This window comes from Pholis gunnellus (genome assembly GCF_910591455.1).
Source record: "Pholis gunnellus genome assembly, chromosome: 14".
NCBI classification, from domain to species: Eukaryota; Metazoa; Chordata; class Actinopteri; order Perciformes; family Pholidae; genus Pholis; species Pholis gunnellus.
Genome location: NC_136541.1, coordinates 13,316,119 through 13,333,542, shown reverse-complemented (window position 1 = coordinate 13,333,542; position 17,424 = coordinate 13,316,119). Strand labels below are relative to the sequence as shown.

At 40.8% G+C, this 17,424-nt stretch overlaps 3 protein-coding genes across 4 annotated transcripts; all 3 read right to left on the bottom strand.

The window, feature by feature from the left end:
- Positions 1–1,810: 1,810 nt before the first annotated feature.
- On the bottom strand, positions 1,811–9,043 carry copb2 (COPI coat complex subunit beta 2). Of its 2 annotated transcripts, none has more exons than XM_079173457.1 (22): positions 8,940–9,043; positions 8,325–8,462; positions 8,128–8,214; positions 7,716–7,842; positions 7,404–7,552; positions 7,040–7,186; positions 6,704–6,803; positions 6,462–6,604; positions 6,045–6,244; positions 5,749–5,859; positions 5,566–5,654; positions 5,363–5,469; positions 5,094–5,237; positions 4,767–4,897; positions 4,315–4,522; positions 4,079–4,189; positions 3,669–3,883; positions 3,448–3,586; positions 3,104–3,241; positions 2,924–3,001; positions 2,569–2,769; positions 1,811–2,271 (listed from the first exon to the last, which is right to left on the bottom strand). In XM_079173457.1, exons 1-22 carry the CDS (start codon positions 8,940–8,942, stop codon positions 2,176–2,178), a joined length of 2,862 nt encoding a protein of 953 aa, XP_079029583.1. In that variant the 5' UTR covers positions 8,943–9,043; the 3' UTR covers positions 1,811–2,175. The 2 variants fall into 2 exon arrangements, with proteins under 2 accessions (XP_079029583.1, XP_079029584.1); XM_079173458.1 differs by having other exon boundaries at positions 2,569–2,766.
- A 1,288-nt stretch (positions 9,044–10,331) lies between these two features.
- On the bottom strand, positions 10,332–12,315 carry rbp2b (retinol binding protein 2b, cellular). The gene is made up of 4 exons (XM_079173935.1): positions 12,187–12,315; positions 11,493–11,671; positions 10,755–10,856; positions 10,332–10,604 (listed from the first exon to the last, which is right to left on the bottom strand). The coding sequence occupies exons 1-4, from the start codon at positions 12,257–12,259 to the stop codon at positions 10,551–10,553; spliced, it is 408 nt and encodes a 135-aa protein (XP_079030061.1). The 5' UTR covers positions 12,260–12,315; the 3' UTR covers positions 10,332–10,550.
- Positions 12,316–14,493: 2,178 nt separating this feature from the next.
- On the bottom strand, positions 14,494–16,979 carry rbp1.1 (retinol binding protein 1, cellular, tandem duplicate 1; the record flags this gene model as incomplete). Its single annotated transcript, XM_079173936.1, has 4 exons — positions 14,494–14,544; positions 15,577–15,678; positions 16,307–16,485; positions 16,907–16,979. 4 exons carry the CDS (start codon positions 16,977–16,979, stop codon positions 14,494–14,496), a joined length of 405 nt encoding a protein of 134 aa, XP_079030062.1.
- Between the last annotated feature and the right edge of the window lie 445 nt (positions 16,980–17,424).

The window sequence follows — 17,424 nt, the reverse complement described above, 5'->3', positions numbered from 1 at the left end:
GGGGTGGGTTGAGGGTAATGTCACAGAAGGCATACTCATAAAATGCACTGACTTCATAGATATCACTTCAAACTAAATTAAGAACGTGGCGACCTGTATGACAAACATAGAAAAACAAACAGCTGTTGACTTGTATTAATATTGGTTTACTTTGTTCATAGGTCTTGTTAAATCTTCACCAGCAATGTTTAAACAGGCACTGGTGTCGTGTGGAGAGGGGGAAGCCTGTCAAACCAATCTAATTTGTGAGCATAATCACAGCTTCCTGTTACCGACTGAAATACAAAACGGGTCGTTGTCAGCAGTCCAAGTAATTTTTTGCCCTACAGTGTATGAACCTGGACCAAGCATACAAATGCCCCTGGTATGCTGTTTCTTCGCGGATTCCCAGATTAGCTTGTACATACCTGAATGTGAGACACAGCCAAGTTTTACCGTCAAATTGGGATGTGATAGCTCTGCTTAGCAGTTAATTTCCTATCATAAGCAAAGCACTGTGAACTCTATCATTATAGAAAGCTTTTCAGTTTGGATCGCTGTTTTGTTGCAATTACGTTTTATCATGTTTATGGGAATTGACATGAAAATGTAGTATTACATTCTTTTTTTTTGACACTTCAATCCATATTACCCACATTTTTGTCACTTTCAAGGAAAAAATATACTTTACATGTATGTAGTAAAATAATGTTTTTTTGTTGTTTGTACATTAAGCTGTACTGAACATCAGTAAGAAGCGTGGACTCTTTTATGACCACTGTGGATACAAATACAGCATTAGCATTAGCATTACAGCCTGTGGTCAGAGATGGGCAAAAATACATCAAAATGGATTTTGATACAAAATACAAAATACCCCTCAAATAAATGTATTAAAATAAAATACTGGTGCCAGAAAATGTAACCAAATACAATACATGTATTTTGTATTTAAAATATAGGAAATACTTTTTCTGGATTTTCCGTTTTCTCACAATTTGGTGTAGCAGAGCATTCAGGTTTGGGCTATATAATGTACACAAAGCTCTGGTGAACCCCACAAAAAGGAAGAACAGTCACAGAATGTCAGTGTAACTAATCAAAGCTATTAAAAGTCACCGACTGTAACGAAGTGATAATCTTGCATTTCTCTAACGGTAATGAAAACAAACTTCAATAAATGTTAATAACTGAACACTTCTATTACTCCTGAAGAACAATAGACACAATTACAAAGGGTACAAAAGGGACTTAAATACACAGTATATGACTGATAGTGTCAGACCAAAAACAGTATTGGAACAGCAAAGATATAAAAATACACAGCAGATGGAATGTGGATTGAAGTGTCAAAAAAAATTAATGTAATATTACATTTCATGTCAATTCCCATAAACATGATAAAACATAGCTGCAGATGGCTGTACAGAGTCACCAGTGTAAAGGAAAGGCCTTCAGTATCGTAGGCCTACAAGTCTACAGGTCGGGACAGACAGCGCTTCTATCTCCACGTCATTAATGTTATAACCGCTGGTTGGAAAATCCTGTTGTAGTTATTGTTGCTGTCACAACAATTGACTAAATTGCACATATTACCAAACTAATTCATGTCTGCAGATACATTTCTGTCCATGCAGCTATAACTAGTAACATTAGGTGGATGGCATGACACAACTAGTAACATGTTAACATCCTGTTAACTGGAAGATGTTACATTTATTCCCCTTTAATCAAAAGGATCGGTCCCACGGCTACATATTGAACCTATGAGACTGGTATCACCGTGTTTTTCCATCTCGTACAGAACACTCAAGTCAAATGGGAATATGTACAGCAACCGAAGTTTATTGGACTGAATGTATTTTGATTTGCCATTACAGACAACACAAAGCAAAGCGTAAATATACCGTATCACTCAATGGACAGTTAGTGAAAGTTTCTCAAACAATCAATACGTGGTGTACAAAATGGAGGAAAGTCTGAATATGTGTCTACTGCTCTTCTGAGAATAAAACATTACCGATATCATCTCCACCTTCATCATCTACTTAAATCCTGCCACTGCAGTAGGCGGACATGACAATATAATATTTTTACGTACAAATACAAAAAAGGGGGAAAGGGAGTTTGGTCTCTTTCTTTTGTTTTCTTTAAATAAGCTCTGAAGAGTGCGGGGTGACAGAGTGGTGTCAGGTCTCAGTCATCCAGAAAGTCATCATCAAGGTTCACGTCTGTGGTGTCGATGTCTTCCAGCTCCATGTTGTCCAGGTCCACTTCCAGCTCATCCAGAATCTACATAAAGACACACAAAGGATCATTTCTTTCAATTAGAATTATTTATTTATTCATATTTTATCCCTCAATCCCGTTTCTTTTTAGATTTGATGTGAAACACTTGGGAACTGTATTTCTTATATGAAAAATACATTAACACAACTGCCAAATGTTTTTCTATTTTAATCACTAAAACAATATTGGATTGAGCATTAATTTATTTGGATTAAATAGCAGTAACCATCGTATGATCAATATATTTTTTTAATTGTGAGAAACAAACAATGATAGAAAGAGAAAAAATACAAGACCAACCTCTTTTTGTGACTCAGGGATTTCCTCCTCTTCTTCCTCCTCCTCCTCCTCCTCTTCCTCTTCTTCCTCCTCCTCCTCCTCTTCTTCTTCTTCTTTGTCCGCTGCTGGAGGAGCAGCAGGTTCAGGCTGTGAAGATGTCACAGCTGCTACTGCTGCAGCGACTGGAGTGACTGCCACTGACTCCTCACTGTTCTGTGTCTGCTGGAAAAAGGGAGTCAAATAAAGTTTGAGTATTACTGCCCATTGGTTCCTCTAGTTTGTAGTGAACCTTTTGTAAAATCCCATTTTGACTGATAACTATTACATAAAAAAAAAAAGTTGGCTCAAAAGAAAACATTGGATACTGCAGACAAACCTTGGCGACAGTAGGAATGAAGGTTCCTTTGGGCTCGTATCCCTGAGCCTCCTCAAGAATATTCCTGTCTTCATTGAGCTGAAAAATGTGTAAAATAGGAGGAGATAGGATTGAGATAAAGCTTTAGAAATATTGTCGGCCCACAACCTCATTTGTCAATTTAAAACTTGTGCAACTCACCGTGACGAGAGGATAATCTTTGGCAGGCCTAGAGGTGCCCAAGCAGGACTCTCGGAGGTAATGCTCAGCTGCAAAGGCTTCTTTCAGCCCGGGGAACAGATTCTCGTACTCTGTGGGGTCTGCTAGAGACTCGGCCGCCTGTAATGACGGGCCAGTACAATGTGTCACGGTCAAGAGGAAATATCCAGGTATTTGAACTCTTAAGAATCTAAAATCCTGTTCATGTAAATCCTATTTTTTCGACACCTAGATTGGTGCCGATTGTTTTCTTGAGCCTAGTTTTAAAGTTCTTTGCTGTGTCAATATTTCTTCAAATAAACGATAATCGTGATAACAGAACTGACCTTCGTGTTGACTTTAGCCAGGTTCTCCCTCCATAATTTGACCACACGGGACACCTGACTGGGCAGGTAGGTGCGAGCCAGGAAGGCAGCTTCGGGCAGTCGGTTTGTTCTGATCAGAAGCTCCAAACACTGATCCAGACTGTGGAGAAAAGACGATATGTAGAACAACACATATCTATTCTGTAATGTGTCCACCAATGTCACACTCATCTGGTACTCACTTCCCCTGAAGGAAGTAGGTCATGAAGGCCACGTTGTTCTTGCCGTCTTTCTCTGCCCCCTCAGCCAGCTTGCCCACCATTGTAGCGTTACCGGAGGCTGTTGCGAGGAGCAGCAGGCCACCGTAATCCTGAGCGTGGTGCAGGCACTCCTGGGCCAGGCCGAATTGGCACTTACTGATAGCCAGCTCCGCTAGCTGCTTCCACTTCTGCTCCGACTGCAGGGGTCAAAATGACAAATTTCAGAAACGTACTGGACAGAGAACCTGACCAGTGATGGCATGAAATGACAGCAGTAGCCAAACTGTTGTGAGCCATTGTGAATTGTGTGGTAATGTTTTTAAGAAGGCTCTCGCCTTGTGATACGTCATAGAGCTCGACTGAGTTTCAAGAGGCAACTACTCTGCTCCTACCTCTGCCTCCACAGCCAGCTGGTAGGCGATCTTCAACTCTCCCAGCTGCAACGCCAGCTCAAACCGGTGTTCCGAGTCTGTGGACACAGCCAGCGCCTGCTGCTTGAAGCCCTGAAGAGACAAACAAACAAAACCCATTAGCATCTTACAAGCACAGACTGCTATTAAGAAATATGTATTGCAATTAAACTGACTTGAATTAAATAAGGAAATAGACTCCTAATGCATTTCCTTACCTGTTTCTCCAGGAAATGTGCGACCCTGGTCCGCTGCTCTTTAGGGATTGTGGGAAGCACCTTGTCAGCCATTCCAAAGTCCCTCCTCATGACGGCAGTCTGGTACTCCAGGACGGAGACCAGCAGGGAGTAGCTCACAATGTTGAGCTCCTTGTCTCCAAGGTACAGACGGTCGTCTTTTGGGATGTAACCCAGCAGGTACATGGTTCTGCAGGGAGAGAAAGCAGTTGGCATGAAAGATTCAGCATCCTTAACAGCAATGAAATAAACATTTACAGCTTAGCCGTTATCTTTCTAGACATTCTATGCAACTGTGATAAATGTACCGTATTATTCTTATGAGCATAAAGTTTACAAGTAGCTTGAGAGATACACGCAGTGTCTTTTAAGAGGCAGGTATTACATTTTATTACTTACTACTTAAATTCAAGCTAAACCGTCTGTATTTGTACCTGTCGAGGTGAGCAATCGTGACGATCTCTCCTCCTACATAGTAGTTGAGTCTGTTCACGGAGCTGGTGTAGATGAAGCAGTCTCCTACCCAAAGTCCAGTCTTCACTATCTCCTGGATTTCTCCCTGGACCTGGACATAAAATAAATAAAATCACACAAAAAGGTGGTGAATGTAAGGTATAGTTTAAAGTGAAGAAAACACTCCTTCACTCTGAATATAAAGCATTGAGTTGAAGCTATGCTATGGGATAGAACTCTGTGGGTACAACCCAGATTGATTAAGACTTAGGAGTATTTTTTTATCACTGAAGGTTAAAAGCACCCACCTCAAAGGCATCTTCAATACCATCCTCGGTCACTCCTTCATTGTTCTCTTGAGAAGCAGCTACTTTCTCTGACATATAGCGCAGAATGAAAAAGGACTCCTCTGTAGCGATGCAGACCAGTTCACCAGAGTCTGACCAGAAGATCTGGGTTGATTATGAAAAAGAGGAGAAAAGGGAGAATGAGAAAGAAACAGAGTTACTAACATGACTGGACAAGAGCCCTTCTAGGCCTTTTATAAATTATTGACATTTTTGTATACAAGTCTTACGTGTTTGGGCTGGATCTCAATGCGGCGGACCAGCTCGGTGTTCTCCCAGTCATAAAATGCCAGGCCATTCACTGACCTCACCCCAAGCAAGAAACCTCCATAGATCCCTGCAGGGAAGAATGGGAACACGTCCAGTGAGGAAGACAGTGGGAACCATCCACTTCAAAAACCACCAGTTTACTATATAACAATGTTCACATTACCTTCAGCTCCAAAGTCAGGCTTAAAAGATTTCTTTTCTTTGAAATTTTTGAAGATTTTCACAATACTGTTGCTTTCTCTGATGGCATATCTGTTACAGAAAAAAAAAACGTGTAGCCGTTAACTCTCTGATACAGAGGTGTACAGCAGGGAAGTATCGCACCTATTTCCAACAGCATACTTACTCAGATGAGTCGTGTGCCCAGGCAAACTCCTGTGCTGAGCCGAAGCTCTTGTTCCTCAAAGCCATGGCAGTATAGATGATATACTCTCCATCTCCGCACACCACAACAAACCTGGTGCACACAAAAATGCATAAACGAGTGACAAACATTATTTCAAATTCACCTGTAATGTGGGAGACAAAAATAAACATATTCAAAGATCCTTCACTTTCATAACGGTGGTGGGGGTGCTCATGTTTGCCTGGTTCTGAAATACTCATAACCAGCCAAAGGACCCGGGTTGAGTGTATGCATACCTTCCATTAGGGTTGTGCTGAATAGTTTGGGGGTAAATCTCACAGCTTCCCATGTCTTTGACAGCCAACGGCAGCCTCTCTCCGTCCTTGATCTCAGCGTCCCCCATGGCCTTCAGGTTGGCTTGCTGTACCTCACTGTGTTTAGCCCAGATGATTTTTCCGTTCGCATCCATAGACATCGCTGGCTCCTCCCGACCCACCTACACAGCGGACATCGACAGAGATATTTGATTGTGTACACAATATAATTCATCTTGATGTCTTTAAAGATACACTTCCTTTGTAAGCCACTTGTTTTTTTTCCTGCAAAACTCATTTTTCTTCTATATTACTATTTAGCAGTATGTAAGGGCATATAATAAGAGTTTATTTTCAACACTTCTTCAACATTTGTAAGAATCCCTCTCTTCTGCTCACCTTGATAATGATGCTGCCTTCATCGTAGCCCAGCGCCACATTGTTGGAGCCTCTGAGGCCGCACACACACCACACTCTCTCCATGCCATAGTTCAGAGTACTCTCCAGGCGGTAAGTGCTTGAGTGCCAGATACGCACCGTACCTAAAGTTGCATAAAGCAATGATCAATCAGGCCATGAGGTGAGATGCATTGTGGGGGTGTTTTCGCACAGAGTTGAGGATGAGTGTGATTCCTGCTCACCGTCCTCTGATCCAGTGATGATGATGGGCAGCTCGGGGTGGAAGCTGACACAGGAGACGTTCTGGGCGTGGCCCTCCAGAGTCTGGACACAGGTCTTGTTCTACAACACACAGAGGAAGAAAGTTAAACATGTATATATAGACACAATGTTAAAGGATGCTCACAGAAATGATGTAGCTGATCAATGATGGAAATATGCATTCAACTCTTTCAGCAAGTTATAATTGTTTATTTTTTATAATGTAAGAAAGGGAAAGATGTTCCACTTTTTTAGTTCCATGATTCATGTTCTGTGGCTTACTTTCACCTTCTCGTGAATGACGTTTTTCTTTTTACCTGGTAGTCCCAGATCTTTACTTGGCGGTCATCAGCCCCTGAGATGAGGTAGGGCTTGTCTCCTCCACTATAGTAGTCAATACAATTGACCCCTTTCTCATGACCCTCCAGAGTAAAATTGGGAGATGACGAGCCTAGCTGCCAAACCTGAAACAATCCAGAGGACATAGCAGAAAATCAATGAATGCACTTCAAAGACCTTTAATTATAAGTACATCATAATGATATGTCTATAATTAAAAGGCAAGAATGTGCTAAATTTATAGTAATTATATCTCTGTAAGGCAGAAGGATCTGGGTGTCCCACGGTCCCAAGGACAAGATCAAATTAGCAGCAGAAAAGACATCAGCAAGCGGCCCCTACCTTAATCGTCCTGTCCAGGGAGGCACTGGCAAACTGGTTGTTGTCCTTGGGGTTGATGACAATCTGCATGACATAGTGAGTGTGGCCCTCGAACACCTGGCTGCATGACCACTTCTTCTCCCAGTCCCACAGCTTGATCAACATGTCATCTGCACAGAAATACATTCATGCTCGTGTGCACTCAAAACAAATGCATTGGAGGACAGTGGTATAAAGAGACCTTTGAGTTTTTTAATCATTATGTCAGAAGAGGATGCTACCCATCAATATATGATATATATATATATATATATATAAGTTGTATGGGCTTACCACTGCTGGTGAGGATATAGGGCTGGGTCGGATGGACGGCGATGCAACGGATGTAGTCAGAGTGGGCCTCAAACATGTGGACACGCTCCAAGGTGTTGTAGTTGAACACTCGGATCTGCATGTCATCCTGCTCAGGGAGAAAAACAATTGGAATATTAGCTGAATACACTGCTCATTAAGTTAATGAACACATAGATAGACAAGAGTAAAATAAATTCCGATATAAACAACAAATGTAACACAAAACCACCAGATGTAAAACACTGATGTGACACCACTGCTCAAGGGTTTACTGCACATGCCCACACAACATACATACCACACCAGTTAAACTCACACTCTCATGTTTATACTACTAGCTTGTATAACTGCTGGTGTTAAGGATGACAACTGTCAGAGTCATGAAACTCACCGCTCCCGTAATGACCCAGTTCTTCCTTGCCACAAACTTAGAGGCTCTGACCGGGAGGTCACATACTTCAAAGGTCTTGACGAGAGTCTGGAAACAAAGAATAGTGCTGAATCAGTGTGCAACATCATCATACTTAGTGTTAATCCGAGTTTCGTTATGCAGCTTTGTATGGGTGGCCCATCGATCAGTGATCCCACCTGTGTTTCGTGGTTCCACACACAGACACTGCCGTTGTACAGACTGGCAAGCATCCATGGCTCGGTTGGGTGAAGGTCCACACTCTTCACTCGGTCGGACCGAGCTGTCAGCCTCCGCTTGATGTCCAGCCTCAGAGGCTGAAAACACAAGAGGACATCTGGGTCTTTTCCTTGTTCCTCCGCCGTTCAAACTCTCAACACGAGTGCCATTACAGGGTCATTTAGCTGATGATACTCGGTAGCTTCCGAGTAAAGGCTCACAATAATGACAGGTAGCCAAATAACCGTTAGCATGTTAACATTAAGCCATATATATATTTCAATGATTCCAATCATCCTAAATGTATAGCTACACCCCATCAAAATTAATTCGACAACTGACTCAAAACAAATGCAACCACATATAACTTAAGCTTACAAACAACCGTTGTTTAACAATATAAATAGCAGTTAGCCACAAGTTATCCTGCTAGCTCAAGCTAGTTAGCCGCTAAGCTATTTACAATGATACATTTCTATTTGACAATTCCACTGTCCTTTTAAACATGAACAAGAACACGCCGATGACCTGTACGGAAACGAAACATGCTGGGGACTATATTAAATGTCTCTTACCATGTTTTATCCCCGTGTTGTCACAATAAAATCAGTTAAAGGAGATGGGAGCAGTTACAATAGGGGTCCGGCTGCTACGACTGGTGAACAGAGCACTACTGACGTGGAACTTCCTCAATTTCAATCTCGCGTGAGTTGTGCTCTGGAAGTGGTGACGTGACATGAAGGTCTGCTCGGCAGTCGATGGGTCTGATGGGTGTCACGGTGACAGGAAACAAACCTGCATGGTTTGCTATATGACTTTGCGGTGCCATTATACCGTGATCATTTCATATTACTAATTTGCTCTACTTCGCACTTGTCTGAGATGTACTGAGCAATAGAACCTTGGTGGCACATCAAATTCATATTTTTACTTTAATTGATTGAATTCCATTAATGGCACTAGATGACTGAGATCCCTGACATGGCCTTGATTTTGTTGAAAGATGTTCTTTCTCTTTTTTTCTTCCCTTTCTCTTAACTTTTTTTGTCATTATAGCTACAGATACCAACACATATTAAGTGTTGTTAATCATGAGTAAGAAGGCTTTCTTGTAAGAAGAAAAACAAAAAAACAATATACACATGCATTAATTAGGCCATATTATAACCCGACTGTGCGGTATCAAAGCACAATTGGCCTGATTACAAATGTCTGTCATTCAGTCCTTTACAAAACATCTATGTAGTATACCTGTAAGTGGACAGTCAAACTGATGATAGCGAGTAAAGAGGGGAGGGAATTATTGAATATACTTAACCATCTTTATATTGTACATAGTTGTTATGCTTAGTTTCTCTGTTCTAATTTGTTGTCTTTAATGTCCTTGTTTTTGTATTTTTCTTGTTTATTTGTATATTCTATGTATGTACGTTGAGATAAATGTGAAAACCGTAGTCAAATTCCATATGCGTACGCCAATAAAGCTGATTCTGATTCTGATTCTGATCTACCAACTAGTTTCCTTACAAGCCATGACTTTAATTGAACCATTTAGAAATTAACTTTAGAATAAACACAATCATTACCTGTGTCGCTTTCAATTATCGCGTTTGTTTATTGAGTTTGTTTATCAGTAATAGTATTCTATAATCATAATCATCAGTTGTATCAACTTTTCCAGACACAGAAAGTCTCACACTACTTGAAGTTGAAAGTTGTAATATCTGAGGCTTAGATCTTTTTGTTCTATTGTTATATATAACGTAATAATAATATTTATAATATAATCTCATCTCACCCCCAAGATACTACCATGTTTCCCCAGCAGATGGCAGTTTAACCTTTAGTTTATAATATACCCCTCTGTAGTACACTGTAAGATGTGTTCAATGTAATGTGTAGCAGATAGAACAATGTGAAGTTACAACTCTTCCAAAAGTCAGTTCATTAGTCAGTTCATTAGTCAGTTCATGAGTTTAATATTAGTTTGGCTGTTCAGCAGCCACCTTGTATAAGGGAATCCTTTCATTCTCTCCTGATGTTAGACCCATTGTAAACACACATTTGAAGTTGAATAAAGTACCATGTTTATTCCTACACAACATTTTGTTCATATGTCTTATGTTTGGGAAAACATGTTATTGTGGAGCAAACAGTAAATGAAAATAAAAACATACATTTGCCTTTTATTCTTTTCTCTTGAACATCTGGACACAAACTACATCTTCACACGTCAGCTCCTATGGGAGGAAATAAAGAGGTCATTATAAAAAACACGAGCAAATCAATAACAGTGTTCTAACACATTCCTCTCTTTATCCATCAGCCCATGTTCTGGTTCAAATATTTAAATACAAATCCAACTATCATGACAGATACTGTCAACCCACCAGGTAGAGTTTTTCTCCTTCGATCCAGTGTTTCCAGCCACGGTTGGCCTTCTCTCCTTTCTGAGTGCACACCAGCTTGTCCCCCTCCCAGGTCACCAGACACTACAAGACACCACATGTAGTACATTCATTAACAAACGGACGTAAGTCATTATCTAATGCACATTTAAAGTATCTTTTACCTAAACCATGTCAGATAATTTCCTCACAAAAAATCCCTGCTTTCACCTCTTACATGACTACTTTTACCAGGCTCACTTTTCTAACCTGAAGGTTTATGAAGACTCACCAAATTAGGATTACTTTCATCTTGAAGTTCAATTAGCATTGAATAGAACCAGCTTCTAGTGTAGACCTATTATAGTTGCTCTTCTTTTGGCAAGGAAATGTACTAAATGTCAGTGGGCCTCTGTGGAGAAATTATAACTGAACACTATCATCAAAAAAACAGTTTAATATATTTTACTGGCTTATGGAAAATAAAATGCTTTGTTTTTTTCCCATGATACCTCCAGTTATTTGATGAATTTAATTAAAAACAAATCTTTTTTACTATAAGAAAATAGTAATGGCTTGATAATGAAAAGGGAATGGCTAAATGCCTGCAGGTATCAGGTGTACCGTTGTCATGTCATTTGGTGCAACAAAGTCATTAGATGTCAGGGATATTATGAGAGGCTTAAGGTGTAGACTGACTCTCTTCACTTTAAGGACTTTATATATGAGAGATCAACCCACCTTGATGTTTCTGTTGTCTAGTCCTTTGGTGTGCTCATCAAACTCAACCCCTACAGTGAAGGCGAGCTCATAATTCCTGAAGGTGCTCAGCGTTTTGAAGTTAAACTTGTCTCCATCTTGGGTTACCACTTTGGTCTGAGATAGGGAGATAGCAATTTTCCTTGTGGCAAAGTCAATATCTAGGGCCAGAATAGAGACTTGATTATAACACCTTTTCAGAACAGCTAGATTCTAGTATATATATATATATACACACACACACACATATACATTTAATTTTTTACAGGAATAGATAAAGTAATGTGGAGAATTCCCTCACTTCTGTGTTTGTCCCAAGTTAGTTAAGGTCTGGATTTCTGTCCATGATACAGAAATCAAGACCTCGTGACCATGAATAATGTTACATGAAGATATGTATGTTTATTTATTTTTTAATCTGAATCATTTTAGTATTTGGCATCATAGTTGTTGTATGCGAAATAATCTGTGGCGAAATAATTGCCCGAAAAAAACATGTTTGCATTAGCTACAGATTGGATTTAAAAATAACACGAACACTCTTAACAAAAAATTAGAAATTGTGTGTTTGTTATACTTGTGCAGCATTTCCAACCTGTAACATCACCTTGAAACACTAGTTTAACACATAACATCTCATGCCAAATGAAGCCCACCAAAATTAAAAGTTTCTTACTCAACGCTTTCAAATACTCCTCAAATTTGTCATTGGTTTCCAGTATCCATTTCCCACTGAAGTTTGCAGGCATGGTGGCAGCTGGTGACGCTGATGTGTGTGTGTAGACTTTAGACAGTGTATGGAGGGGAAAGGTGCAGGTGCAGTGTCCATCTGCTTATATATACGTCAGAGGGCATGAGGGCAGACAACTATTGATAAGTGAGTTTATAGCTTGAAGGGGATTGGCAGGGGCAATTTGTTTTGAAGGGGGGAGGGGGAAGATTCACCCTTTTCTTTCAGCCTTTACACAGTCATTGGAGGAGGTTGCCCCCCACTCACACACACGTACACACACACACACACACACACACACATATGCAGATACTGCAAAGATGGTCAATGTACAGACAGGAGAAGCTATTTTGCAACATCTGCCCACAGTGTGTGCTCTTTATTTGTTCAGAATACACAAACTTTTAGCATGAAGGTCAATAAAGTTCAACAGGTTTTGAGGTTTTAAAAGCTCAGCATTTGTGACTAATTTTGGACTTCATTTATACGTCTACAAAGTCTGCTCTGAATAATAATTTCTGTTGTGGATTTCCTCAAAAAAGTTTAATTAACTAGTTCGAAATTATCCTCTCCTTGTCCCTTTCTGAAAAAACTTTGCATTGTCAGTGGCGGAGTCCGCCGTTCCGATATATGCACAAGAGATTGACAGGAAACCATGCATGCAACTGCTCAAAGGGCATCTTGTACTCCCAGTGATCGATAAACAGGTCCTATCTGAAGGAGCTCAGGGACTTGTGTTATAAAATGTTTCGTATTACCACCAGTGACCACAGGTGTTTCCAAATCAACCAGGACATACAACTTTTACGACTGGACACAAGATGTCTCCTACTTCGCCTTCCATTCTCTGTGAGCACAGAGAAGTGTTCCTCCTTCAGCAGGTCAATGTGTCTCCCATGTGTCAATTCTGCTAATAAACCATTCTGCACAGCACTTTGACCAAAGGGGGATTTCAAAATTAAGCAGTGGTTCAAAAATCCTCTCCTGTATTGAGCTGTTTGCCTGTTGATTGCTGATCCAAATAAGAGTTGAGTTGCAGACCACCCTTGCACTTAGTAGAAACGTTTTCATTAAGAATAAATGCAAAAGCAGATTTCGCCCTGGCGCCACGACTCTGTTTCAACCCCTCCCTGAGTCCATAATTTTTCTGAACCACTCAGAGCAAGAGCAGGGAGAGATCAATAACATAAATAAACAGAGCCTGCAGGTAGGCACCGGCGGGAGGCTGAACAGCAGGGCGAGCAGCAGCACCAGTGGCAAAGAATGAGCAAGTAAGTTGGACAGTTAATGCCGACTTCCCAATTGGTAGGCTTCATGGAAATGCACAAAGTGAGCTGACAGATTAGCTGATTCAGAGCACAGCGTGGCTCAAGATGTTTGGCCGGAGCTCCGCGGGCTTCACTTCACTCACTGAAATTCTCAAGTAGAGGCCCCTTGGATTTTTTAAAAGCTGTGTCTGGAAAGGCGTTTTCAGATAAAAGGAGCTTCAAACAGCTGATCTGTTGGCCTGTGAAACTTCAGTAAACAGCAACCAACCATTTTAATGCTTTGTCTGTTTGTGTGACTGAGCTGCCGAACACATCATTTCCTCTTTCCAACAAGTCTGATTAACAAATGAAATTGCAGGTTTAACCGCTCAGAAAAAGAAAAATTTATTGATTGATTTTACTATAAATGGCACATTCAAAGGAGCTGGGAGGGATAAATACACACATCATATCTGATATCCATTCGGGAGACAAAGCATCAGTAGTAGTAATTTAAAGCCTTCAAACACACTCAGATTTTCAGCTTTTTCCATCCACAGCATTGTCATTCAGAGAACTAAAATGGGATTAACTCACTGCTCTCTTGTCTTCACTGCCTTCCCACTGCTCATGTCAGCGCGTTATCAATGTGGTTTACCTATCAGATCAGCTACACCTACAGTAGTAGTGTGCATGCGTCCAACACATCTAAACTTGTTAATCAAAGGAGCTCCCACCCTGACACAGATACACAGTATTGCATTTGTTGATGTTACATGATATACACACTGCCCTGCCAACTGGCTTCTGCAGACGATGGTAACAGTCTTGGTGGAATATAAATTACATTTATAACAATAAACACATTGGGTAGACGGACATATGGAGAGATGTATGAATGGACCAAAGCGGGGTTGGATGGTATGTCAGAGGCGTGGGATGTGTCTGGTGTCTCTCTGTAAGCCGATGTCAGTAGGGGGCACCGCCTCGTTCAATAAAAGCCATCTTAGGTCTTCTTGAAAATCTGCAGGCAAACAACTCCTGCAGCTCTCAGCTCCTGCAGAGAACGAAAGACATTTTGGATTTATTAGATTTTAATTTTGACTAATGGGAATGACCAGGCGGATGACAGAGGTTTATCCCTACTGTCTCCCCTAGATTATAGCCTACAATGTCAGATAACAATTTGTCTGACTTAGCAACAGTAAATATGGGTGGCAGGGCCTGAGGATGGGTCAATCATTAGTAAAGGATGCATGGAGACATTGAATGGCTAACATGTTTTATCATTTAGGGCACGCTAGAAGCCAGGTACAGTTTTTGTGGAACATTTTCTAGCATCCACCTTGCAAAGTATTTTCTGCCACCAGAGGCCACTGTTGCTTCACATTCAAACCCTCTTTCAGCTCGTGGAATTTTCAAACTAATAACGAATTTCATGGCCGCTGATTGAAAACATCTGTCGGCATCATTTGCAACCAAATAATTTGGTAGATTATTTTTGCTTAGCTTTGAGAGCAGTAATCACACAGAGGGAAATCTGATCATGCTGAGCTAATGAAAATGGTAATGTGCTAGTCATTACTTTTAAAATCTTTTCAGATGCTAATGGATTCATTACAGGCCACACTGGGCCGCACTTTGAACTTCACAGAGTGGATTTTTAAACAAAAGTGATTGAAGTTATTCTAATGGAAATTAGATTGGAAAAGTCAAGATAATAACATGGCGGTGGCTGTTATTGCTATGCGCTATGTACTGTGGGTCTCAGTTCATGGCGTTGACAAGTAAATGCAGTACCAGACACTTGAGAACCAACATATATAAGTCAGATTTTTTCCCTTAAAAACAGTATCTTTAGAGGAAGTTCCTTATGCAGAAACAGTATGATTTACTTGGCAGTGAATGAGTTACATACACATACACCTCACGCAGTCTAATGTTAGTGCTGCCAGAGCTGGTGGGCCAATTCAAGAGTTACACATAAAAAATACAGCACACATACAGTGCTGAGAGGCAATTTGGATTTGGATTAAAATGTCCAAATTGCATGCATTAATATTCATGGCAGGAGCTGATGTTTTCTTACCAGATGAAGCTCATCTCCGTTCACCCAGTGGGTCCAGCCTCTTCCTTCAATCTCTCCCTTCTGCACACACACCAGCTTGTCTCCCTCCCAGGCGATGGTGGTCTGGCATGAGGTCACAGGTCAGGGAGACGGTGGGTTTATAATACATGAAGGTGCGGGATTTATTCAAATCTAACAATGCGGATGCATGAACATATGGATATAAACATATATGCTGAGTGAGAGGCTCAGTCTTCCATCAACCCTATTAAAAACAATGATTCTGACATAAATATGCACATACAGTCACACGTGACCCTTTTCTCTCAGTCCCCCTCCAGCTTATAGCTTATCTATAATCAGCCTATCAACATACAAAAAAGGCGTTTTAAAGGGGGACCACATATAATCTTTGATCCTATTCAGTATTCATGGACGCAATCTGATTCAAAAAGTCTTGACGTAGTTCTCTGCCTCTCCCACTTATTTTCCTGCAGTATTTTGACACTGCTCTTCATTACATCAATTCATTGACACAAGCGTGAAAAGTTTGAGGAAAGTTTTGTATAAAATCCGACCACACTATATGCTCATTGAGTACGGTGGGCTGCCACGGAGAAAAGTTAGATATACACTTACACCAATGGGAGATCGGGAAGGTTTAACAGGTTTCTCAAAAGTTTGAAACAGTATCACATCATGTGTACATTCATTTAAATCCCCCCTGGAGACACTGGCTGCAAATACTCACCATGCATTTCCTGTCATCCACTCCAGACAGATCCTCCTCAAACTCTTTGCCCACATGGAAGTCCATGTTGTAGTTTTTGAAGGTGCTGAGGGTCTTGATGACTATGTGGTCCCCAACGTGGGAGATGTCCTTGTCTGGCTTCAACAAGGTGGCGATTTTCCTGATGGCAACATTGACATCTGCAACAGGTACACAGAGGAAGGTGGAAAATGAATGCGAAGAAAGTTTCAGACATATGTATGTATGTACAGATTTACAAACGGTTAGATACAGCAGTGTTTGTATGATATTTTTCCATCAAGCTTATATGTTTTGATAAAATGTTTAAAATAGCTGATATTCCTAACAATAAGTATCACAGCAAATTCGGTCTCCTCTCATTATAGTACTGATACAATGTGAGACATGAAACAACATTCTCGCTGCAATCACTGCACAGGAGTTCAAATATTAGAGTTTGTTATAAATAGTAGAGGATTATTTCCAGGTATTAATGCCAACTTTTGCTGCTATTGAGAGCTCTAATGATGATATGTCATCCCCCCCAAAGCCTTTACCTTCCCAAGGCCTGTCCTCCACTATCGCCTGCTACAAACTCACCAAGAGCCTTCAGGTACTCCTCGAAGTTATCACTGGAAGTCATTTTCCAATATCCGTTCAGATCAGCTGGCATGTTGGCGGTTGCTCTGTTGCTTTCCTAACTCTCAGTGAGTGATGAAGAGGTCCGCTGTTGACGGCTACTTGTGCCAGAGTGCGGAACCTGCTGTCAAAAGCCCCAATTTGAACCAAATTCACTTTAATCCGATTACCTCCCACTTCCCTCCCTCGGTCGACTCCACGTAACCGCTCAAGCCTCCCCATGCTTTTCCTACATATTGTATGCTGGCATGCATACATAATGTAGAATAGCCTTATGTTGGAGAGGGCTTACTCTGCCTATACGGGATTAGGATGAATACACTTCCTTTATTAATTGACACAGGTGCATTCATATGGAGTTCTACGTGTGGCAGATTTGGCCTGGTTCTGACGTTATTTTAATCATGTTATAATTATGATGCTGGGCCATCAACAATCACCCTAGAGTGGACCACAAAGTGTGGATAATATGCACAGTA